We start from the raw sequence: 25,844 nt of genomic DNA, 5'->3' as shown, positions 1-25,844 counted from the left end.
ACACCTTCTCATTGAATTCAATGAGAAAGTGTGTCCAAACTTTTGGTCTGTACTGTAAATCACATATTTTTGATATACTGTGCAAAAAAAATTGAATATGTTTCTAAAAAATATGAGCAACAACTTTTTGTGTAACTTTCTGTTAATCATGTGCTTTGGAGCTTCTTAAGTTAAAATATTTTTTTGTCATACTCAAATTACAACATGGAAGCATCTGTTGTCTTTATGAATGCTTTATTGCAGTAATTTGTAAGTACAAAGGAAGAAACAGAGAGAGAAGTTATCAGTACAGATTATCCCATTTAGACTGAATTTGCAAACTATGTTATTTTTATTAATATAAAAGTCAAAGACAGAAATGCTACAAGCAAAAATTATTCAAATCAAAATCCTTGTCATTGTCCAGTCGTCTCACAGCTGGCCCAAACCTGGCTGAGGAGCAGATTTAGCAAACCCCTTATTTAAATCTCCAAGCAGAACCCCATTTCTGGAGTAGAAAACTTTAGCCAAAGACGGATCCATGGGAGAAGGAATGTACTCCTCACACCGGTTGCCACCAAGGCTTGGTGCACATTCAACTGAGTAGCTAAAATAAAAGGTACCATGATCAAACATGCAACTGTCTGAAACTTTTCCTCTACGGAGATCAACGGAGCAGCTACCAAGCAGGTCCCTTTTCCAATATGTATCGTCGTCATAAACCGTGAATGTCAGTTTGTCATGGCTGTTTATAACAATGGGACCAAAATCAAATGACTCTGACCAATTGGGGTTGTCATTATTATCTATACATTGAGTACGCTTTTCCTGGTTAGAATATTTAACAATCACTGAACCGTCTGTCTCAGAGCAACAATCACCATACAGTCCCCTAGCATAAAGATTGTACACCCTCAATGTTGCAAGACCTTTCCCAGCAGGACAGCAGTTTGACTTAATATTCTGGTTGCCGTTACACACACAATCACAGGGATCTCTGTTGTTAGATCTGTGTCCAATTTGACAGGATTCTGAACATTTTCTTACTACTGCATTGTCCTTAATATACTTTTCCACCTCTTCTTTAAGCCCACCTTTAGCCGGATGACCATCTGGCAGAATTGTGTGCAGAGGCTTCAGATTGTAAGTCACGATGTCAGGTGTAGTTTTAAGAGACTCTTTCCAATTGATATGGACACTGGGATCATCAAACCCTTGGAAGAACACAACATCATTTTTGTCCCCACCAACAACTTCAGTGATACGTTCACTAAACTCAGTGTTGAAACTTTGACCATGGGTCAGTTTCTGTTTTTTTGCCTTATAGTGTTCATTCATAGCGTCAATGCTTGCCATACTATCAAAGTTAACTGAAGCTTCAACCGACAGACAGTCACTAACTTCTGTTGCCGACAGCCCCTTCATGGATGCCTGGCAGGTCTTAAACGATGTTGTTGCTTTTATCTCCCCTCCTAGAACAACCTGTGTGATGTAATGTGTGCCATAAGTATCGATCAAATTGCGATAAGCTAACCCAGAAGAATTTGGAGGAAGAGACTTCACAGCCGTTTCAAATTCTTGATGCAAAGGTGGGCTTGTTGTCAGTCTGTAGCTATGAAGGAATGAAAACAGATAAAACAAGTTACTTTTTGACACAGTAATACTTTATGCAAATCAGCTTAATGAAAAGTTGTACAGTAAAGTCTGTCTTGACACTCACTTGTAGTAGTTACAGCTAACAGAATGGCGGGTAAAGGTGTAGCGGTCTTTTCTTGACTTTGCCATGCCAAATTCAGCCACCCTGGAATGGGAACCTCCAACAGCAAAACCAACTGAGGCTAAAGGAATATTAAGACCAATTTTCCAGTCGTTGGATACAGATGATGTGGAACTATTGATGAGAGATTCAACAGAATCATAGACCATACTGGAGACCTTCAAATTGCATTTCGGGACGTTTCTCCAGTCCACCACAGAGACAGGGACCTTTTGTTTCTCTCCATTTTGGTAGCTGTTTCCGTACATTCTGCAAGTACCATTTCCAAGGTCCCATGTTTCAGTATCGATGACATAGGCAGCTTTTCTTTGCATTTTGACAATGTCGAAGCCTTCTCCACCCAGGTTGTAGCCTGGAACAAAGTGAGCAGTTTTACATTGCTCTGGTGAACCAGTGAAACTCACAGTGGTTGAGAGACACAGAGGACTGAATGTCCAGGTCAGGAGCAGGAGCTGCAGAAGTCTAGTCATCTGTGAAAAAAAATAATTTAAATGTTTAAATTGCATAGCAAAAGATTCACAAACATACACATACGCACAGAAAAATTCTGCTTCAGGATTCCTATTATATGGAATTTGGAACAGCAAAAATTCCAGTTTAGGAGAAAGTTTTTAAAGTCTTACTCTGACAGAAGACTGCAAGCTCTGATCGTCTGTCTAGGGTCTGGCTGATCGTATACTATTGATGTGAAGGTGGAGCTTTTCTTATCAGCTTAGTTTATGCAACTTATGCAATTTATTTCCCTTACTTCTTTCAAACTTTAATAAAAACATGGGGAAGTGTTCACATCTCACTTGGATTTCCTCGAACTGTTTTGCAACTTCCAGGATTTTATTAACCTTTCTGTGCTGGTTAATAAAACAACTTGGATGGTAGCTATCAATTATTTTAGTAATCAATTAACCTAGTGATTATTTTTTGGTTAATCGAACAGTAGATAATTTTAGTAAAACATGCCCCAATAATCAGATATTTAGAATTTTAAAATACAAATTCACAGTACAACATGGCATAGCAAAAAACATAAAAGCTTGAATTTATTGCCCAGAAAATAGCATTTTCAAAATATTGATTTTAAAAGTGCCAATACATTTTTGTTACATTTGTAAGAATAGTGAATAATATTTCTGACAACCTAGCTTTATCGATCAACTTAAGAGCAGAAGAAAATGCCACTATAGTCAGCATCTCTACATGCTCAGAACTCAGACTTGCTCTGCCATTAGTACCTGTAGTCCCAGCAGCTGAAAACAGTCGTTCTGATGGTGGAGGTGGCAGGAATGCACAGAAAGGACTTTGCCTGTTTTGCCAGAGTTGGACAGCATCCTTCATCTGTTTTCCACCAAAGGAGTGGGTTTTATTTTGGATTTTCCTCATAACTTGCACTTGAGTCAGATGATGATTGCCGTACATTGTCCAGGGACAACAAGTTTTCTTCTTGTTGTCTGCTTGTTCTCTGGAGTTTAGATCATTACTTGTTTGCATTGATTTCTTCACTTGAAGGGTCATGGTTTGTACCATGCTTTGTACTTTGAATATCAGGAAGTAAAATTTAAGTCTCCTGAATCTGGGATCAAACACAACAGAAATTAAGATGGTGTTGGGCATTCTGGTTTGTACACAAAGTCTTTATCCCGCTTTATGTAATATCAGGTCTAGAGGACCTTCACTGGTGCTGCTTGAAAGTCTGAACCCTTTCTTTAGGTTAAGAACAAGTTGTGGGAGTGCAGGCAAGGTTGCATTCTTATCCACTCAGTAAAGCAGTTGCCCCCTCAAATGGAACAAGGGCCTGACTTAGTTCTTCTGCAAGACATGACTGTTCAGGTGTCAGATCTAGATGACTGTGTTTATCTTTGGGAGTTACTGTTGGATCTGACAGTGTAACTGGCCAGGAAAGCTGGTGCTTAACGATTGAACTGTGTCTGTTGTGCAAACCAGCCTCTGGTTCCCTTTGGGTATTTGTCAAAATTTTCTCTTCCTCTTACTGCAATACGCACGCTCCAGCTGGTATATTGCTTATCTGCTTTTGTTCTGTATCCTATGATAACAAGAATGAAGCCTGGTCTTATTAAGAGCCTCTTATTGTGTATTATCTTGTGAACAGGGTGTACTGTTACATCCCTACCAATAACATGCAAGCAGCATAGTAATCTTAATATATGCTCATTTAAATGCCCTTGTGATTATTTAGATCACAATGATGTCTGTTTAGCAGATTATTTTAGCAACTATGATGCAGAACAAGACAAATTGAAGCTATTTTCCTGCAGACAAAAAACTATTTTTAGCATAATTGTAGTAAAATATAGAAGGAAAAAAAGCAATAAATGACAAGAAGCTCATGAGATGCATATCACATTTTTAGTCACTGATCTCAGAGTTGCATCCTGCTAAAAGCAAATTGCTGAATTAAATTGTATAATATAATCAGACATCTGTCATGAAACGGTGCGGTGCAGGTGGTGAGGCAGACGCAGATGACCCAGGTGAGATGAATAATGGTTGCTTTAATGATAAGGAAACGTGAAAAACAAGTCCAATGACACAGGCAGCACGACTGAGCGGAAGCCAGGGCTCAACGCCGGTAGCAACTGGTTTGCGGTTGGACACACGAAGGACTGAGGGTACATTAGACGAGGACCCGACAGAGACACAGAAACACAGGTGACACTAAATACACACGGGGTAATTAGGGAACGAGAAACACCTGGGAGTAATCGAGGGGAGAACAGGACGACACGGAGACACAGAAAACTCGAAATAAACACACAGAAAAACACGGAACATGACAACATCTTGTTTTTGAAAAGTTTATAAGTTTGACAGTCAATGCTCCTTAGAGGAAGCGTTTCTACAAAATGGTACCACATGCAAATTATCTTTAACAGCTTTAACTTAAGAAAACCACAAAAAATCACACATCTTGTTTTTGGTCAACTTTCAGCACTATCCATTTTTCACAATTTGACCTTACTTTTTAGAATGAAGAAAGTTGCCATTTCTGGTGTAGTGAGATTACTTAGTAAATAAAAATATTTCTCTTCAAAATAAGACCAAACATCTTCTATAAGTCACATACTAAAGTGGAGCACTGTTGATGAACTTTTGCCTGTATTTATCATGAACTATTGTCTAAATCTGATCTTTCTTTAAATATTTTCTAAAACTCCATCTGCTTTTATCTAAGCTTTAATGAATGCTGCTTTTCTTGAACATCTTGATTATATTATTTTTAAACCATTATATTAAATGTACTTATGGATGTAATCTGAAAAGTGGTTATTACTTAACTGAGAAAAGACTGATACTTCTTTCTAGTATTTAATGTCTTTTTTTAATATCACATGGTACAAAATGCTACAATGGCTCAATACACAGTGGGACCTGCAACCCTTCTGCTTATGATTTTCATACTTAAGATAATATAGCAAATGATATTAGCAAAATCCAAACCAACGTTCAGTTTCAATGTGATCTGGACAGTCAGTCAAACGCAAAAATAATGTCACAAAACAAAACCTTTCTCTTCAGGGGTTGTCACAGAAAATTATCTGTCTCAATGTAGTCCTGTTCGCTGCGTCCTCCACACTAACACTAACTAACTTTATGTCCTTTTCCACCACTTCAATAAATCTCCTTTTTGGTCTTCCTCTTGTCCCCTTCTCTTTTACTCAGACAGCTTACTCAGTCAAAAGTGAAAAGCCATTGTGCTTGATCCACTCATAATACAATTTTATTTTATTTATTTATTTAACCTTTTTAGGAAATTTATTAAAATGAGCATGGTGTGACTTTAAATGTCACACCAATTTAAACCTAATTTAAATAGGTCTGTTTTCCCTTGCATTTTTTTTACTTATCTAGTTATGGCCTTCTTTAAAATGTACAGGTTTCCTATGGTGTTGCAAAATAGTTTTGTAAGTGTGTCAGATTTTCATCTTTTAGCTTTGTTTGATAATGTATAAGCTTTTCATTGTTTTAGTATAAGTCATTATTCTTTTTAACAAAGAACCCAAATCCATCGTTCGGCCAGCAAATAGATCAGCAACTAGAAAGCCTTTCTAGTTGCAAGCAGTTAGTATGATGACCACATCTGGTGCTTAACAACTGAACTGTGCCTGTAGTGCAAACCAGCCCCCCATAAGGTAACTAATGAATGAATTTGTATTTAAAGAATACATGCTTTTTAAACTCTTTGCAAATTAAAATCTGTAAATGGTGGCATGTAGCCTTCTTTGATGTAAAACTCAAACAGCATTTAATTCACCATATTGTCTTCAAAAGTCACCTGGTCAGTAAAAACAATTGTCCTATGCATCATTTAATCTCAGTATGAAGGCAGATGTTCTGTGAAGGCCTGAAGGTTTTATTTAGAGAACATTAAAAGCAACATGAAGACCAAGGAACACAGAAAACAAGTCAGGAAGTAACTTCTGGCCATGTTTAAGCAAATATAGGTTACAAAACATTATTCAAAGTTGTATCAGTGCTGGTTTTTGTGAGTAAATCAATAGCAACACAATTTCTGTGCCTATCAATAACTTCTGTGGTACACGTATCAAACTCAGCTTTGACTGGAGGCCAATGTCCTGATTTTCTTCTTTTAATATTACTTGTAGTATTATGGTGAAACTGTCCTCTTTTTCTATTCTCTATTCTTTACAAATTGTTATGTCGTGATGAAAATTTAACATGATTCTCATATCATAAGAGTTTGCTTAGAAAACTGCAACATCAGAATGGGGATGTTTCTTTATGTGTGGTTGTTTCTTTAAAGATTGCACTAGATATAGGCAAACTAGTCTCTGTACACGAGCAACAAATTCACACATTCTGCCTGTGGTCAGCTTTGCTTCTCTGTTTTCAGGAGATCGTATCATCTCTTACGATCAAACTTCTTCCTTGTAAAAAGGAAGACATGCAGCAGACTGGTCAAGGAGAATGTTGTAGAAAGATTTAAAGAAGGGATGGGTTATAAAATAATATTCCAAGTTCTTAATATCAGACAGAGCTCCATTCAATCTATCATTTGAAAGGAGAAAGCATATGGAATAATTGCAAAATTACCAATTTATGGCCGATTAATATGACATTGCATTAATCAGAGAATGCCAAGTGGCCATAATGGCTTTAATCATTCTATCAGTCAAGTTTATTTGTATCACACATTTCAGCAACAAGGTAGTTTAAAGTTTTACACCATAAAAACACAAAAATACAAAGTCATAAAAGACACCATACAGTCAACAATTGAGAAAACCAGAAGCAAACAGTACATGCCATCATCAAAATCATCAATACACATCAAATATGTTAGTTTATCATGGTTCAAAAGCAACTCTAAACAGGTGGGGGTTTGATGTTGATTTAAAGAAGCTCAGTGTTTTAGCTGTTTTGCAGTTTTCTGGAAATTTGTTCCAGATTTGTGGTGCATAGAAGCACACATGAGAGTTTTCAGAGAGGATTAATTACCATAGCAACAGAACACTGAGTAGTGTTTTCTGTTGTTTGCGATGTAGAGAACTACGGAGATGGCGGTACACTCAGTTCCTACAGAGAAGGGCAGAGCTTCCAGTTAGAACTACAGAGACGCCACCTTACTACAGGAATACTTACTACAGACAAGATGGCAGAAGAGCAAAGATAGTAAGTTCCATATGCTCCTAAACTGACAACCACTTTGGACTGTCAAAACAAACTAAGAGCCTTCACATTTTTCACAGCTGTTTTGGGCATTACATGACTGGTTAAGCCCAGCCACTGTTAAGCCTGGTTCACACTACACAATTTTTTGCCCCGATTTCCCCCTTACGACAATCTTAGAACATTCTGCATTCTAAGATTGTCGCTTTGCAATAATCATAACCGATCATCCTGCAGTGTGTGTGGTGTGTGAGGGATTAGTGAGGCCTTTTAAAGTTAAGCTTTCTGAAAATTTCAAAATAAAAGCCTCAAGTGACCTCTCAGGTCACTTGCAAAGCAAGGCTGAAATAAGGCTAAAATTCTTATGACTTTTGAACTATAACAATATTTGTTGTTAATTTGTTGCTAAGAGATGAGCGTTTTTTTTTTTTCTGGTAACGAACTGCCACGAAGTATAAATCTAATATTTTGTGTTGAATGTCTGTTTTATCATTTATTTACCACCAGTGACAAAAAAAACCCAAACATTTTCACTTTGCTAAATTCACCAACTGCACAATTCTTAAGTAGCATAAAATGAGTGGTATTTCAAAAGAGGAGAGATCATATGTTTTTTGAACAATAATATTTCTTAATCTGTTGCTAAAAGATAAGCATGTTTTCTGGTAACGAAGTGCCATGAAGTAAACATCTTATTTTTACTTTTGCTAAATTTACTAACTGTAATTTTTTTATGTCTAAGCAGATAAGCAGTATTTCAAAAGAGCTTATGTTTTATAAACAATAATATTAGTTGTTATTAATTTGGTGTTAAGAAATGAGTGTTTTTTCTGGTAACGAACTGCCATGAAGTTTAAATCAGATATTTACTTTTGTGTTGAATGTTTGTTTTACCACCAAAGACAAAAAAAAAAAACTTTTCTGCAAAATTTACCAACTGCACAATTCTTAAATCGCATCAAATGAGTAGTGTTTCAAAAGAGCAGATGAGATCTTATGTTTTTTTGAACAATAATATTACTTGTTATTAATTTTCTGTTAAGAGATGAGCGTTTTTTTTCTAATATCCAAGTGCCACTAATTATAAATCAGATTTTTACTTTCGTGTTGAATATCTGTTTTATAATATATTTACCGCCAATGACAAAAAAAAATATTTTCACTTTTCTGCAAGATTCACCAACTGCACAATTCTTGTTAAGTAGTAAGATACGTAGTATTTCAAAAGAGCAGAAGAAATCTTATGTTTTTTGAACAATAACAATATTTGTTGGTAATCTGTTGCTAAGAGATGCTGCTGTTTCTCTTGCATTACAACATGTCTGTACGATCCACCCTAAAGTATATCTGCTTGCTAATCCGGTATACTTTAAAACATTGTCTGTCATAATGATATAAGAAAAGGCCCATGCAAAATAAGTTTTAGACATCAATAGCTAAAAGGTCTTTATTTGTTTAAAGTGTTTTAAAGTACATTTGGTTGATCTTTACAGCTGAAATCTGCTGGAAATTTGGTGCAGCCTCTCAATGTACTGTATGTATGGTCCTAGTCACAGTTATCAAACTTCAAACGCTGACCTCCAAAGAGATTGTATTCCACATAACTTTAACTATGTCTATTGATACTATTATTTTTTAATGTTGTATTTTTTCTCAACCTAATAATATACCCAAATGATATATTTCTGCATTGTAACATGTGCAGTTGCATCAAGAATGTGTGTATTTTAATGATAGACATCTTTACCAGGGGTGGCAATATACGACGGTATTGTTGCTCCATAATTCCAAAACCTAATAATATTATTAATAAAGAGCATAATTCACATTTCAGAGCAAAAAGGCTTTTATGAGTTTATTCCATATTTTTAATGATGTTGCAGTTTCTGTCTGCATTTTTTAAAATATATATTAAGGAAAAGTTCACCCTCTGCTGTTTATTAAAACTCTACAGTTTCTCCACTCTCTAACCTGGCTCCTCTGAAAAGTTGCAGCTCATATTGTTACCACAAAAACATGAAAAACTGAGCCATAATCTACATAATCTATGTTACGGTGGTTACTGTCACATAAAGAGTTAATACTTCTTGTTCTTGCTATATTTCTGTTGCTTATCCTTGTAATATCCCATTTGATCACATAGCATGAATTAAGTAAGTTAATTTCTATGCACAGTGCTAGATGTCCACTGGGTGGTGCTATTGTAGTTTTAAAAAATGACGTCCTCATAATTCTATAAATCGTTCTTATCTTTATTTTGCTAGTATATTAGTATTATTATTGATGTATTTTTTTATGTTGTATTGTTTTTTGTTTTGTTGGAAAAATTGGAAAAAATCTTGCTCTTGAAAAATCATTATGATTATAATAATCATAAAACATATTAAGAGTACATATATGTAACGTATGTTAATAGATTCAATACAAAAATAATAGCTTACTCGAACAAAGGATGAATTTCCTGCAGCCATGTCTCCAGCGTATAATAAATACAAAATCAGTAAAGACATGGGAAATTAACCCAGGTTCAGCCTCTGTCATGCTCCAAAAATATTTACTTTAACAACAGAGTTAAGGTCTATTGGTCTAAAATGATATGAAACTTAATGCGAAGAAGTTCTGCAAACTGAGAATTTTTGGTTTAGCAAGTTTTTCACTTTTGTGGCATTTCTCACACCACTATTAACATTTGCAGAACAGCTAGTGCACTTCTTACAATAATACAAACTACAAAACCTAGTTAACTTACAAAACCAAGTCACTTGCTAAGAATGTATAATTCATCAAAACTAAATGTTCACATTAATGGACGTGACAATGGCATCAGAATAAAAAGTCCAGGTTTATGTACAAACGAGTCAAAAGGATTTGCCAGGTTTTCATTGTGACTGTTCACTCGGCATGTACTTTCTAATACAAGAGAACCACATCTTGGTGATTCTATGTGAAAGTACTCAAGACAACACTATTCACTATTTGCACAGCCATTTCAAAACTGCAGCGACAGTAAGTGAGGTAAATGAGTAGCACACATTGATGCTTCACACTTTTGCTGCAAATAGACTCTTTGCAATTGTGATGCTAGTGTGTTCACAGCACTGTTCAAAAGCTAAGAACAATATTATAAAGCTGTACACTTATGTAAAAATGTCATCATCTGAGAGAAATTGTTCAGTCTGGGAGACATTTTAAGGAAAGAATGATGAAGAAATGCCTAAAATATTCTGTCAAATGACGCTTCTATCCGTATTTAATATTAGAGAGGTGAAAAAATATAGCTATCTGTTTAGAGAAGCCCAAATATGGATTTTAATATAATAAAACATTCTCTTAACACTCATAATAATGAAAGAGACACTTTATTGTCTTTGTGGATGCTTTATTGCAATATTTTGCAGACAGGAAAGAAAAGTGAAAGCAGGATTATCAGTGGGTATTTTCACTAATATATAATAGTGACATGATATAACTGTCAAACTTTTTCCACATAAAAGTTAAAGAAGACACACTACAAGCAAATGCATTTGTTTTCCTTTTCAGCAAATTTTTTCAAAACTGGTCCAAACTTGCCCGTCTAGCTAGCTTAGAAAACTTCTTCATCGTATCGCCAAGCAGAACTCCATTCCTGGTGTAAAACTCTTTGGCCAATGAGGGATTCATGGGGGAGGAAATGTACTCATCACACCGGCTTCCTCCCAGACTTGGTGCACACTCCACGGAGTACGTGAAGAAGAACGTTCCATGATTAAACATGCAGCTATCTGTCACAAGCCCTTTACGGAGCTCAAAAGAGCACCAGCCAAGCAAATCACTATTCCAGTGTGTATCCTCATCATAAACAGAAAATGTCAATTGGTTTTGCATATTGATGACAATTTGTCCAAAATCAAATTTTTCTGGCCATTTGGGATTGTCATCATTACTGATTATTTTGGTGCGCTTTAGCTGGTCACCATACTTAACCTCCACTGAACCATCTGTCTTGCCCCAATTATCACCATACAGTCCCCTTGCATAAAGTTTGTAGACCTTCAATATTGCAAGACCTTTTCCAGCAGGACAACAGTTTGCCTTGACATTCTTGTTGCTGTTACACACACAAGCACAAGGATCCCTTTGGTTGGACCTATGTCCAATTTGACAGGTTTCAGAACATTTTTTCAGCACTGCATTTTTAAAAATGTACTGCTCCACTTCTTTTTTCAGCCCATTTTTTGCACGGTGATTTTCTGGAAGTATGGTGTGAAGAGGTTTCAAGTTATACTGCACGATATCAGGTATGGTTTTAAGAGAGTTTAACCAGTTTTTATACACATCAGGGTCCAAACCGCCCCCAAAAAGCACAACTCCCACTTCATCCCCACCAGTGACCTCTGTGAAACGCTCATTAAATTCTGAGCTGAAACTTTGTCCCGACCTCAATGTTTTCTTCTTCGCTTCACAGTGTTTAGTCATGGCTTTAACACTAGCGCTGCTAGCAAAGTTAGCTGATGCTTCAACCGTCAAACAGTCACTAACATCTGTTGATGTGAATCCATTCATGGTTGCCTTGCAGGTCTGAAAAGAGGTTGTTGCCTTTATTTCCCCTCCAAGATACACTTGTGTGATATAATGAGTGCCATATGTGTCGATCAGGTCGAGATATGGTGATGCTTTTCCAGGACGATATGGTGGAAGAGAGTTCACAGCTGCAAGAAAGTCACGACTCAAAGGAGGACTAGTGGTCAGTCTGTACCTGTGGAGCAGAGAAAGAATGGAAAGCAGTTAAGGATTATCACAGAGTCCGTTTGAAAATACATGTACATGTTGATGTATGATTTAATCATTTTTACAGTCTTTCCAAAAAGCACATTGCAAATTTTATTAGAACAAATGGGGGAGTTGGTGGGGATCATCTTAAAAACTGATGGCCTGCTATAATATTCTAATTTTCCTATATCTATCTTATAAGTAGAATAACTGATTTAATGTAATGTATTGATTATTGAATGTAGCAGTTTGTAGGGCATTAAACACACAACTTCATCTATACCAGATACTTCTAGTTCATAGTTCGTATTCGATCCGACTCAAAAGACAGGAATTAGTGATTCCTTACACTAAATAGACCCACAATTGCACATGTAGATTTTCAGTCATCCAGATTATGGCAGTCCTTAAATTCTCTTATTTAAGCCAAGTTAACCTGAAAATGTGATTCATAAGGGATCGGCATCATATCTCAAATTAGTTAACAGGCTATTCAATGGGAAAGAAACAGTGCTTGATGTTAATACCTGATTACAAGTTTAGAACTTGGCAGTTCATGAACTGAAAGAGCGAATGATGAATCAGTCGATAAATCAGATAAAAACTTCAAGACAACAGTCGCTACTTGTTTACAGTATGAAGTAAAGTACAATCTTAAAGAAAATGTTAGAGAAATTAGGATTCAGAGAGTAAGATCTTTCACATACAGCACAATGTAATTAAGATACTGTGCTCTAAAGACGTAAATACATTTCAACACGTAGTTATCTGCTTAATAGCAGTCCTCTTTCTCCTGTAAACTTTGCAATGTGTCCAAAAACCTGAAAAATATTGATTTAAATTTTCATCTCTGACATCAACCCAGATACAGACCCCACTAGGGTCTCAGATATCGTCATCCTTCTTCCTTGAAATTGCTTGTAACTGACCTGCTCTCTGTCATGGCTGGTTTGCTTTGAAAACTAACCTCAAGCTTTTCAATTGTTACACTTTTTTGCTCACCACCTGCCTATCTCTGTATGTCCGGATATGTCCTTTATGTATACTCTAATTTGTAACACAAAGATTCAACATTTGCATTTCCGGACTTTTTGGTTTGCAGTTTTGTAAATTATGTCTATGCTCTTCTTGATAAAAAATAAAAATAAAATAAAAATCTGTGTTTTATCTGTTATTTATTGTGTTTGTGCTGTTATGTGAATTTCCCTCTGGGATTAATAAAGTATGTTCATTCAGTCATTCATTCTCCTTTTACTAATTGTTCTGTATTATTATGTTAATATAATTTCAAAATCAAGCTCATTAAGTTTATATGTAATGGAACATAATTCATAACACTGGATTACAAAAAATACTTTGTGAAAGTTGTCTGTTTTTTCAACTGAATTAGGAATATTTTTGCACTGCTGAATCCAAAAATGACATCCATTTTTCTCAATCAGGTCAGGTTTTTATTCTAATTTGATTTAGAGAAATCTGATCTTCTGACTAAATCAATTACATTCTTGTGACATTATCAGTTAATTTTGGTTAATATTTATCATCCAAAAAAGGTTTTAGAAAAATAAAAAATTCTAACAAAATGTATTAACTGTTACAAACCTGGATTTCTGTAAATCAGATAATAAACAGAAGGGTAAGTACATTATGCCTTCAGTGTGCAAAATTCTCCATTTCTTTTCTGTCCTGATGGAATCTCATTTAAAACATTTCTCAATGAACACAAAAGATAACCATCCACCTCATTAACAGCATCCATGGGCATACTCACCTATAAAAGTTACAACTGACTGATTGGCGGACAAATTCGTAACGATCACTTTTGGATTTTTTCATTCCAAATTCAGAAGCCCTGGAGTGTGACCCTCCAAGGCCAACACCAACAGTGACTGTAGGGTCCACAGGAATATTCAAATCAATCTTCCAGTCGTTGGTGACAGATGATGTGGAGTCGTTGACGAGAGATTCGACAGAATCATAGAGCATGCCGGAAACTTTCATGCTGCACTTTGGGAGGTTTCTCCAGTCCGCCACAGAGACTGGGACCTTCTGGTTCTCTCCATTCTGGTAGCTGTTTCTGTACATTTTGCAAGTGCCGTTTCTAAGGTTCCACGTCTCAGTGTCGATGACATAGGCGCCCTTCCTCTCCATTGTCACAATGTCAAAGCCTTCTCCACCCAGGTTGTAGCCGGGGACAAAGTGAGCCGTTTCACATTGTTGTGGAGAGCCAATAAAACTGGTCGATGAGAGACCAGGAGGAATCCACATCCAAAACAGGAGCATGAGCTGCCAAAGGTTTGCCATCTATGGGGAAAAAAAGCAAGGAATATCACACAAAATCCATTGTGTCAATTATAAATACATTTCCTCACTGCTCAGAATGACAACAGAAAATAAATTAAAACAAGTAGAATTTTGTTTACATAGATAAACAGAAAATAATTGGAGCAGGCAAAGAGGAGGTCCCTCTGTACCTTACCTTCACTGTAGATGGCAAGTTCTGGTCAGTGGTTTCCAGTTTCCAACTCATTTACAGCACTAATGCAGAGGTGGAGCTACAGTGTACAAATGTGTACAAATGTGATTCTCACTTGTGTTATTAATAGTTTAATTTAGCAGCTGTCTTGCATTCACAGTGAAATGCAACAACTTCTCTTGAATCTCTCAAGATTTTTTTTGGTGGTGACAATGTGAGAAATTGGTTTTCTGTGTGTGTTTATCAGTCCCTGTGTCGTTTCTACCTCTTGATTGGTTCCAGCTGTCTGACGTTTCCCCTGGTTACCCCCAGTGTATTTAATCCCACCTGTGTTCTCTGCTCCCTGTCGGATCCTTGTCAAATGTTGTGTCTGGAGGCCGACACGACAGGAACTCAGACACTACTGGTGTCTGAGTTCCTCTCTTCGCCTCTTTGCTCAGCTGTGCTGCCTGGACTACTGTGCTCTTTGTGGATCACCATTAAAGTCATTTTTCATTACAAGCTGGGTACAGTCATATCCATTCTTACCACCACAAAACTCCAATTCATGACAAACAAGTCATTTGAGTCAATTGTTTTTTAATACTCACTTGATCATTGCATGACTCTAATGACAATGTCTCTAGCCTTGCCCTTTTTATATGTTTCAGGGTTGTTGTTTTTTTTTTTTTATCTCTAATGTTAATGTAAAATAGTTTTTCATCTTCTTGCAAATTTGCAAAGAGTCTCACCTTAAAGATGACATCTTGAGCAATACTGTATGTTTAGACAGAGCTAACATGAACAAAAATGCATCAAAATAGTTTTTACATCCCTGGAGTGCTTCTGAAATTAAAGTGCCCTTGATGTTGCGCCGTAAAAGTATTAAAGTCTAGAAGGTGCCTTCAGACTTGAGTCACCATCTCTGCTTTGAGGTTTTTCTGTTCTAAGCCTAATCACTACACATTATCTTATCCTTCACTGTTTAGGTGGCTGCCTGAAAATATAAAAAAATAACACTATCATAAAGCTCTTCAGGACTAAAACTACAAGACAGAAAACTACTTTCTCAGTTTCTATTTTCTTCTTTTTAATGAGAACTGTAAATTACTTTTGACTTCTATTTCATGCCACAGCTTCTGAAGAGCTCATGAAACCTGAAGTTGTGGAGGAATTTCACACTTAGACATGTGTGCTGTTCATCTTTAGACTTCCCCTTTCAGAAAAATCGCGAGTATTTAAACTTTCTTGGAAGTCAGCTGACTGGTTATATACGTGTGTGGGGGCATGTGCGTGCGTCGGGCGGGGTTCCGTGTGGGGGTGTGTGTGCAGGTGTGCAAAATCAGTCTCAGATTTTACTTAAGGTATGGACGTAGAGGATGAGTTATGATTGCTGGTGTCATTCCCACTTGTTGCTGTTCATGACAGCCTTTGTTTAGCCGGTTCTAAGTTGATTTAATTGATTAAAATTGTGTTCTCTTTATGTTTATTTACAAGCAAATAACTACCCATTTTATACATTACTACTTATAGAACTTTTGGCTGAAGTACTTGTCTTTCTAAAACTCGTGCAATGGAAAGGGCTTTTATCTACGTGTTGTTTTAGGTAAACCCTGAAATGGCAACATTTCTGGTGTGAAACTTCATTTAGTAGCTAGTCTGCTCAGACATTCTCCCTCAAACTTTCAGGTCTTGACCCTGAATAGATCACTGCAACACTTTCTTGCCCCTGCAACTCTACACACAAAGAAGTCTCTAATTTACGGTAAAATACCTGCAGCTTTACCGTATAAATATGGATTTGACCATATTTATGCGTTAACATTCTGGCAACCACAGCTACCAGTATTTTTCTGTAAATTAGAGATTTTTTTTTTTGCAGTGTGAAGTGTTTCTGGTTTCTAAATCACTAAAACACTGGAGAAAGCAATTTCCGTTTTTTACTATTGGTGTGCTTGGAGTTAAAATTGCTTTTTTAACATTTTTTGACACTCTATCAAATCCACCAGACTTGTGATACCTGCTAGGAAATGACAGAGACTTGAGGATATCCTCCTGGCACAACAGCATGGTACCAGTCCTTGTTTTGCCAGCTTATCACATTTTGACTTTAAATTTGATGCACGACTGTATGGTCAACCATAGGGTATACAATCTTTTAAAGTTCATATACGGAGGCGTTTTCTATAGTGGTCGTTTGGGGACCAATTTGAGACATTTGGCCTGGAGATACTCACAGGAAAACCTCTCCAGAATGATTGTCTGTGTTCTTGCTATCAGACTTAAACTTGTAATAGTTAAGTCCACAGGCAGCCACAATGCGCAGCCTCAAGTCGTGACTGAGCTATTTTTTTAGTTAGGACTTGCCACACACCAACTGGAGAGAGCTGCTGTTTTTCACCTTTTAACTTTGTTAAAACAGCAAGGATCAAGAATGATTTATAGCATAGACAATGAGAAATTAAATAAATCTGAATTTTCCTGTTGACTCACAATATGTAATTGGTATGAATACAACAGCATGCTCTTTTACATTCAATTCAAAAGAAATATGTTGGTCAAGTTAGAATAGAATAGAATTAAAGAATTAAAGTTAAAATATTACTTTAAATTTAAACTTGAAAGGAGTGTATATGCATTGTTAACCCATGAAAAGCCTGTATAAAAATGTGACAAATGCATAATGGTGAGGCTTAAAATGCAGAAAATCAAGCCAAAACCCTATGGCACCATAAAAATCACCCTAAGCTCAAGAACACATGTACTTCCTGTAACAGCAATGTGTCAATGACAAGTTTTGAAAGCTAGAGGTGCTAAAACCTCAAATTCACACAATAGCTACAGTTATTATGAAAACAGAGGTTGGTTAGAGGTTTTTTTTTTTGGTTTAAACAGCAGTCGGTTTTTATGTGAGTCAACTGTGTCAATTGGGGATCACACCAAAATAAATCCATAAATGGAGTGCATCACAAGGGTGAAAGGGTAATTTGATTCAGAGTTAAGTTGATCCATTATTTGTATAAAGTGCACAGTTGCTTCTGACGAATTTAAGAGAATAGCTGGTAATTGAATTAATTTATTAACTTGACCATCAGCAAGAATAAGATCTATTGTAAAATGAGATGTTTCGGTTGTTTGTCTGGTTTGGAGCATTCAGATGCAGATGAACACAGGGTCAGGGAGGAAAACATGCGTTAATAGTCTTAGTTGTTACCATTTATTCATCTGGCAGGATAATGGGGCAATTTCCTAAACGTTTAAGACTTAGAGTAGAATAGAATAGAATAACTAGTAGATTCACACAAAGACAGAACATAAAATATATAAAAATATAATAACTCATGACCAGAATGCCCACTAGATGGTGGTGTTGTACAAGAATTATGTTTTTACTGTTCTCAGATTCAGCCTTCTCTTTACTACATTTTTCTATGAATTGTTAAATACATCATTGTTACTATGCACTGCCTTCCCAGACTATTCTAATAAATAAAGAAATTATTAAATTACTACACTGATAATTTTGCATTCAAATGTTCAAAACTAAGAAAATTGTCACCTGATCAAATGTGTTTCTGCAGGCATTCTGAACTAAATATGTTTCATATGGTAATGTCGTTGGTGTATTCTTAGTAATATTTTATCTAGCTATGCTAAACATTTGTTTGGGTTTAGAGTTGATAAGACTGTAACGGAGCCCAAACTTGTTTACTTGTTTAAATAATTGTTGTTGTTTTTTTCCAACAAACTAATCAGCTCATATGAAGTGAGGTATTATTGTTCAATAGCATGTAGATTATGATCTTTCTTTGTTTCTGATGTATATCAGAACCTGTGCTACATTGCCACATAAAAGCTTGTGATAGGTACGATCGAATTTTATTTATTTTTGCATTGTTAAAGGCATTTCTAGAGAGCATTTCTTGTCCGTAAGATTTTTTTTTATTTATTTATTTTTTTTAGAAATGACAGAATACAGATTGTTTCAGATGGGTAATACTTAATGTGGATAATGTTTTTAACATTTGAGGTTCATGGAAACAGAATTATTAATATATTATAGCGGGTTTCCATATGGGCCATAAAACCATTAGTGCTAAAAATCAGCAGAATATTACGTTGCTTGTTTACATGTCCACTTAATCCCACACAGAGAGAAAAAAGTGTCTGATTTGGGTTTCCCAAGCAAACACAGTTTCTCAAGTCTTGGTTTAATTGATCCTTCTATATTCATTATTGCTTAAGATGTGTTGCCATACTAATTCACTTTGTGTATTCTCGTACTATTTTCTTTGTTCATATGAATTTATTATTATAGATCAGTGTCAGTCTTTCTCCCCATGATTTGTAGTTTCTTTGTGTCTTAGATTTATTAGTGTTAATTGTTTACCTTCGCTCAGTCTCCCTGTTTCATCTCCCATATAGCTGTTCCTAATTCCCTGATTAATTCACCTTCACACGATGTCATTTTCCACTTTCTGCTCAGTTTATGAGGTTTCATTGCTGGTCCTCCACCATTTTTTTAAGGTGTTCTATCTCAAACCTTTTACTGGCCTAGAAAATGTACTCTGAAAAGTACATTTTCTTGGAACACCACTGGTTCAAACCATGTAATTTATCTGTTTCCCCAATTAAAGTTTTCATCATGCTCATTCTAAGTTTATGTCCTGTATTTTGGTCGGTCCTTAAACCTAAAAACATGATTAATATTGGAAATGGGTAAACCTTCAACTAACTGAGATGTTCTTCTACTTAGCCTCATCAAATCCTCAAGATTATTGTCCCATTAAAATAACACTTTCATACCTTAATAAAAACCATCACTTTAACTATATCAACACTGCTGAAAACAAAATCTGTAATCATTGCAGAACACTGCATTCTAAATAAAATTGTGTGAAATAGCCATCATGAATATTTAAGCCACAAAATATCCATGCAGTTATTCAGATTATCAACATTTTTTAACAAAAAAAAATTGAGTCTGTCTTTTTGTACTGACTTTTAGCTTGGAACGGCCAAACGTCCAAGTTCTGAGTCACTGAATGCTAACATAGCATTGACTTTTACTCTAGCACTCAAAATGACAGTCTCCACAACTTATACAAAAGTATAATATTAAAATGTCATATCCAATGAACAGACAAATGCACTACACAAGCCCAGTAGAGGTAAAATTGCCATTAATACCCTGTTTACCTCACTTAGCAAACAACCAAGCACACAAAATTCCCAGTTAGCCTGACATGCACACTGTTTTGCTGCATCAGTAAGTATTAGCACACTGGATAAACCCATACATGCTTGGATGAACACTGAAACTCTATATTTGAGGTATCTATCTCAACTACTAGAGATCTCTGAGTTAACCAAAAAGTCAAAAAAGAAATTAGTCACTTAATTCCTTTAAAATTTGAGTTTTGAGAATCAAAATCAAATTTTGAATGAAAGTTTAGCAGCATCAGAAGGAGGTGGGTGAACAAAAACATTCGCATGAAATGAAGCGTCTGACATTTCCTGTCCCATACAGGGGAACTGCGCTTTCCGTCACTGATGCAAGCTTGCAAATGCATCCTACACAAAAGCACATTTTTCATCCGTTCCTAGTGATAGAATCTTGGCCAGGTTATTTGATTGAAAACTACTCTAATCTGAATTAAAGTTATTGTCAGAAAGAATTGTTCACATTAGCAACTTCCCAGTGAGTATTGCTGATATTCAAAAATCAACCTCAAATTTTAAACTACCAAGCACCATGTGGGCAATTACATGACTATTCTGGTACATCCTCCTGTGACTTAAAATAACAAAACAAAGAGATCTCATCCCAAGTGAAAAGGTGAAGAAGCAAGATTGAATGCCTCCAATCATAACTATTTCAAATATTTTTTATTTTGCTGTTTAAAGAGCAAATATGCAAAGCTTTTTTTGTTTTTACATGAAAACATTTTAAAAATTATTTGTAAAATGCTTTGTTTTTATTGTTTTCCAGTCTCTATGATACTGATGCTTAATTTGAAAAATGATGTGAGGCCATCCAAAAACAACACTTTATTAATTTGAAAATATAGTCTGAATCAACTACATAAAGATAAGGCCTTTTATCTAGAGTTTATGGCATACATGCAATGGAGTCACAGGGTGCAGTAAATCACTGTATTTCTCCTTTATATTATGTGTTCAATGCTTCAGTGTCCACACATACAGCAACTTGTCCCCATTGAAAGATTGCAAATCATGCTGTAGCCACAGCAGAGTTGACCTAGTCAGATAAATTGTTGATGACAGCTTAGATGCTGGTATTTATGACAGTTATAACTCAGAGACCTTCTCTGTTCAGTGCTATTCTGGGAAAGGCAACACATTACTTAGATGACATGATAAGCCACAATGAAGAAAGAGTTTTTTAAAAACATGCAAATTAATACAAATTCTAAAAATAAATATGAAATCTCTAAACATTGTTGTGATTGCTTCCATGAAGAGCATTTGTGATCTTACACACTGATCAGGCATAACAATTTTACAACTGGCATTCATGTCTCTACTACTTTACCTTTTAGAGGGTGGAAATTCAACATTAAGAAATAAGAGGAAATTTTGTCCTCAAAATCTGTGTTAGGAGCTGGGATGCACAAGCTTAAGGATTTGAATGAGCCAAATGTGGTTCTTCTTTCCAAGAGTAGACCATGTTGGAGAACTTCTGCAGCTGCTACTACTGTGAAGTGTTCTCAATCTGCAAAGGACAGGAGCTACTGAAAATGGTTCTGAGAAAGAGGAACAGCAGTGAGCTGACAGGACTATGAATAACTATGTTTGATTGATGCATTTACATTACATTTACAGCATAGCTTTTCGAACGGATGAGCTACTGTGTGTTGTACATTGATGATTTTATCAATTGTACTTGACAAAATGTAATGTCTTTTATTGTTTTCACAACTGTTAGCTATATGTGTTTATGATGTTTATGATGTTTATGATGTTTTTTATACTGAAATGTGCTATAGAAACAAACTGGATTGATTGTCGCTCAGACTGCTGAAGACATTTATGCTAGTTCTGATTGAGAGTTGTCAATACACACAGTGCAATTTGTTGACACAAAGGCATGAGAACTAGACCATGGACCAATTGAATAACATAAGCTTGTCTGATGATGAACCATGTTTTCTTTTGTATCATATTGCTTTTGCCACCAGGAAGTTCGAAGCACAAATATTGCTGGAATGGCTTAGAGAGCACAACAACAGGATTGAGTTGTCACGATTAGCCAGACGCCAATCTATCTGTTTGTGCTGGACAAACAAGTCTGATCCACAGAACCTCCATGACTTAACTGGTCTTCTGATAATATCTTAGAGCCAGATAGCAAAGCATATCTTAAGAGCCCTAGTCGGGCCCCGGCCTTGGCTCGTCTGGGCAGTTTTGGTTGCAAAAGGGGGGAACAACACAATATTAGGCAACTTGTCAAAAATGATATGCCTCCTTTCACCTACTTATTAATCTATCTCTCATTCATTTCCACAGTGAATGTACGTAAGTCACAACACAATATAGAAAACTAAGGCTATAGTTTTCTAACTGCATGCTTGCACGCAGTTAGGAAATAACACATTTCAGCTTGGTCCTGAAACCCGCTTTTTTCCATTTAGACAGCTCAAACATTTTTCCATGCCTAAATTTGCAAAGGGAAAACAGATGTTCTGCACCTAATCATCTTCATCTCTCTGGGGGATTGAGCAAGCACACACCCACAAGCTGATCTTGTGAAGCAACGCCAAAGTGAGTGGCAGCGCCCAACAAATCTTGTCCTAAAACAAATATCCCATGTGTAATATCGTATTTTACCTAATAAATTGGTGTGGTGTCAAGTTTATTACTCTTGCTTGAGAACAAAGGAACTGCTTTTCACGAGAACTGAAGGTAAGAGGATGACAGCTATGTTTGCATTTGCCTTGTATTGTGGTTATTTGCACCTTCTGAAAGTGCACTGCTGCAACCTCAAAAAGGAAGTAAGCATGTAGGCGAGGTTCATCTTTTACTGCGCCACTGCTTCAAAACATATTCGAAGAGATGCAGTTCTGAATTGTTTCAGTAAGAAGAGGACACATGGTGGAGAGAAATAAAAAAGAATTTGATTCTTTAAATTATTCTTGACTTTTTCATATTTCAAAGACTTGTTTTCATGGACACTGCTGGAGAAGATTCTAAAGCTCTTTTTTGCTGTATTTTTGGGTGATTATACCACTAAAAGCTAAAAGGACTGAGCTGTGGACCCTCACCGTTTTTCAAAAAACTGAATCTCCAGGAAGTCAAACAGAGGGATTGTTTGCAAAGTCAAAGCTCTGTCTTGTGAATATTGGATTGGACACATTCCACAAGCTGACAATGCCTGTGATTGTTTTGGAAGCCCGAGACTTCACCAGTCCACTGTTTTTGGTGAGAACATTGGAAGTCTTCTCTAGCTGCACAGCCTTCAGTCTTGTGGCCTCTTTGGACCATAAAAACTCAAACAGTTCATCTTATCCTTCATCGGACACATTCAGGATCTTCTGTATGTTTACCTGGTGTTTCTTCTTTGTGATCACTCTCCTCATACACATTATCAGCATCATCCAGTTCCACAGCCTCATCCCAATATCCTGGAAGAACCTGACCATGACGGTGGCACTGTTGGGAGTGTTGATGAATCTCAGCTCCACTGTGGTTTTTCCCTGGATAGTCATGGATCATGGAACTGTGTCTCCACGTGCTTTGGCTGCTACAGTGGCTTCTGGTTTCACCTTCATGGCCTATGTCTCCGAGTCCTGTGTTCTTCGCTCCCAAGCGCACGAACAAAGAGGCTACATAGGCACCTTGCCTGGTTTCCTTAAGATTATCCAACTTTGGGGGGGATTGAAGATGGTCCCTCTGATGGTGATAATCTCCAATTTCACGACTGGAGTACTTTGGCAGTTTTGGATATCTTGCGTCTCATATGGCATTTGCATCTTCATATCACTCGTCATCCTGGTGGTGATACTGGGAGACTTTGCTGGGCGATGCCTCCTGCCTTTTGACAGGTTTTTGGCTGCCTTCAGTTTGATTGGGGTGCTGCTCTACATGTTGGCCACTGTTATTTGTTTGACCAAGATACTGCAGCTGAGTGAGACGGAATCCAACCCAAATAATCTCAATGTGCTCATCATGGAAACAGTGGTTTCCAGTGCCACACTGTTAGCTTACACAGTGGACCTTGCCTTTTCCATCAAACTGTTATGTGACAGGAGTCACATATGAAGCTGGTTGTGATGTTTATGACTGATTTTCGCTACAAAAACATAATAGAAAAGCAATCAGAGTGATTCAGGTTTTGCTCTTAATCATTGCTGTCATGTCAAACTGTCTGACATGTTTGACATGACATGTCATGTGATATCACAATCAGGTCACAATCATGACCTGATTGTGACCAACCACAATCAGGTCATGATTGTGGTTGGTGTGTCACCACTGGTGGTATTTTGGGTTCCTCCCCTGGTTCTCATGAGACACTTTAGTATCAACAATTTACAAGTTAAAAACTATGGGCTGATTAAGTGATTTAATTGTTACTGAAACCCTGAACCATCTTTATGTCCTTAAAAAAATCAGGACATAGCTAATCAAAAGCTCACAAATCATGACTAACTATAAAAATTACGATTTTTAGGCAATTAATAGGAATAAGATTAAAATCTAACTTCTGACACTGCCAAAAGTTGGAAAAATACTGGAAATGTACCTGGGGAAAAAAAATCATATTCTTCATATTTTAGTCAACAAAATTTCAGTAAATTTCCTTTTCCTAGGAAAAAAAACTTCCTTAAGTAAAACTTAATCTGTCAAAAGAAATTCAAATGTAATGTAAATTCTACTGCAAAGTAAAATTTGCAATAAAGGCATAGTCACTGCATAAAACTGTCTTTTCCTCAGCTGAGTCCTCCCACCAAACATGTGCTAATGATCTACAGAAGATGTGTATTTTATGATGAAAGAACTGAAAATAATTAAAAAGGGCAAACACTGGATTCAGAGTTGTGCTGTTGTGCTAAGGTTTTTGCTATCTTTTGACAGATGTCTGATTAATTCTAACTTAGGTGCAGATTCTCAACCATTTCATCACACTGAACACTTCTCCAAAGTCGAGTAAGCCTAGTCTGGTTTACCAAGTAGTAATTAGTGTCGTATTATAATTGTACATTATCAATTTTGGTTTGATTGAGCTCTCAAAGATGTCCAAGATTGATGTTTTCTAAGGTGAAATGAAAGGCTTGAGAACTAAACCTCTGAACTAACTTGTAGAGTTTCACTAAGCGCTGTAAAAGGGATTGGTTTTATTGTCCTAAAATAAATATGTGTCATGCTGCCTTAAACTGAAACTGATTGTGGAAATGTCTTACTTAAGTGTAGTTGCCATCAAAAACCACTAGATGGCAAGAAAACAGCATGATCTCATATCTTTTAAGCTTCATTTGAACATGTTGAATGTCGTTCACATCAAAATCATTGTTTATCATATAAGACTTTTGATCAATAAATTGTCAAACTTTAAAATAACCTGTGTCTATAAGGTTAATTGCTCATACATTCAGATAATTCATGCCTTTACCATAATTAGACTGTACTATGAATGCAATAGGTTTTATTTAAACTGAGGATTTTTTTTCTTAACTGTAACTATTGCTTTCACCTACGAAAAAAACCCTAAAATTCAATTTCTCAGAAAATAAGACATTGCATAAGACCAATATGAAAATTGACTGATACTCCACAGAAAGGGTAAGCCACAATAGATCAATAAAGAATCTTGTTGTTCACAGTGTTTTCTATGCATCCATACAAATAGCAAGTTGAGTGGAAGGAAAACATGCAATAGAACAAAATATATTTACTAACATGAGATTTTTTCCTTCCTTCTGAAAATATGTTCATATACTTTCTATATTCGGTTGGGGTCCCAGTTGCATATACTGAATCAGTGCAGCATGTTATGAAGGTGAGCAGCATGTGACACTGCTGTGATGTTAAGGAAGGTCCGGTAGCTTTAATAGGTAAAGTGGCATGTATTGTTGGGCTGGGCATCCTGTCTCATCTTCTTCTTTGCAAAACCTCATAGATTCTTCATGATTGTGAAATTAGGCTAGTTTGTAGTCCAATGATGATGATGAGGGCAATTTTTCCTTGGTCATTAAGCTGGAACTTTTGGCAGAGAGGGAA

The 25,844-nt window shown here is 36.3% G+C and overlaps 3 protein-coding genes across 3 annotated transcripts; 1 reads left to right on the top strand and 2 right to left on the bottom strand.

Moving 5' to 3' along the window:
• Nucleotides 1-217: 217 nt before the first annotated feature.
• On the bottom strand, nucleotides 218-2,439 carry LOC114143879 (perforin-1-like). Its single transcript, XM_028016249.1, has 3 exons — nucleotides 2,380-2,439; nucleotides 1,700-2,226; nucleotides 218-1,591 (listed from the first exon to the last, which is right to left on the bottom strand). Exons 2-3 carry the CDS (start codon nucleotides 2,224-2,226, stop codon nucleotides 412-414), a joined length of 1,707 nt encoding a protein of 568 aa, XP_027872050.1. The 5' UTR covers nucleotides 2,380-2,439; the 3' UTR covers nucleotides 218-411.
• Nucleotides 2,440-10,763: 8,324 nt separating this feature from the next.
• LOC114144060 (perforin-1-like) lies at nucleotides 10,764-14,846 on the bottom strand. The gene is made up of 3 exons (XM_028016523.1): nucleotides 14,628-14,846; nucleotides 13,920-14,452; nucleotides 10,764-12,134 (listed from the first exon to the last, which is right to left on the bottom strand). Exons 1-3 carry the CDS (start codon nucleotides 14,676-14,678, stop codon nucleotides 10,949-10,951), a joined length of 1,770 nt encoding a protein of 589 aa, XP_027872324.1. The 5' UTR covers nucleotides 14,679-14,846; the 3' UTR covers nucleotides 10,764-10,948.
• A 7,809-nt stretch (nucleotides 14,847-22,655) lies between these two features.
• Nucleotides 22,656-25,184, top strand: LOC114143931 (myeloid-associated differentiation marker-like). Its single transcript, XM_028016343.1, has one exon. The coding sequence runs from the start codon at nucleotides 22,995-22,997 to the stop codon at nucleotides 23,883-23,885; it is 891 nt and encodes a 296-aa protein (XP_027872144.1). The 5' UTR covers nucleotides 22,656-22,994; the 3' UTR covers nucleotides 23,886-25,184.
• Nucleotides 25,185-25,844: the final 660 nt, after the last annotated feature.

The sequence above is a fragment of the Xiphophorus couchianus genome, chromosome 5, assembly GCF_001444195.1.
Source record: "Xiphophorus couchianus chromosome 5, X_couchianus-1.0, whole genome shotgun sequence".
Lineage (NCBI taxonomy): Eukaryota > Metazoa > Chordata > Actinopteri > Cyprinodontiformes > Poeciliidae > Xiphophorus > Xiphophorus couchianus.
This window is presented reverse-complemented; position numbering and strand designations above follow the sequence as displayed.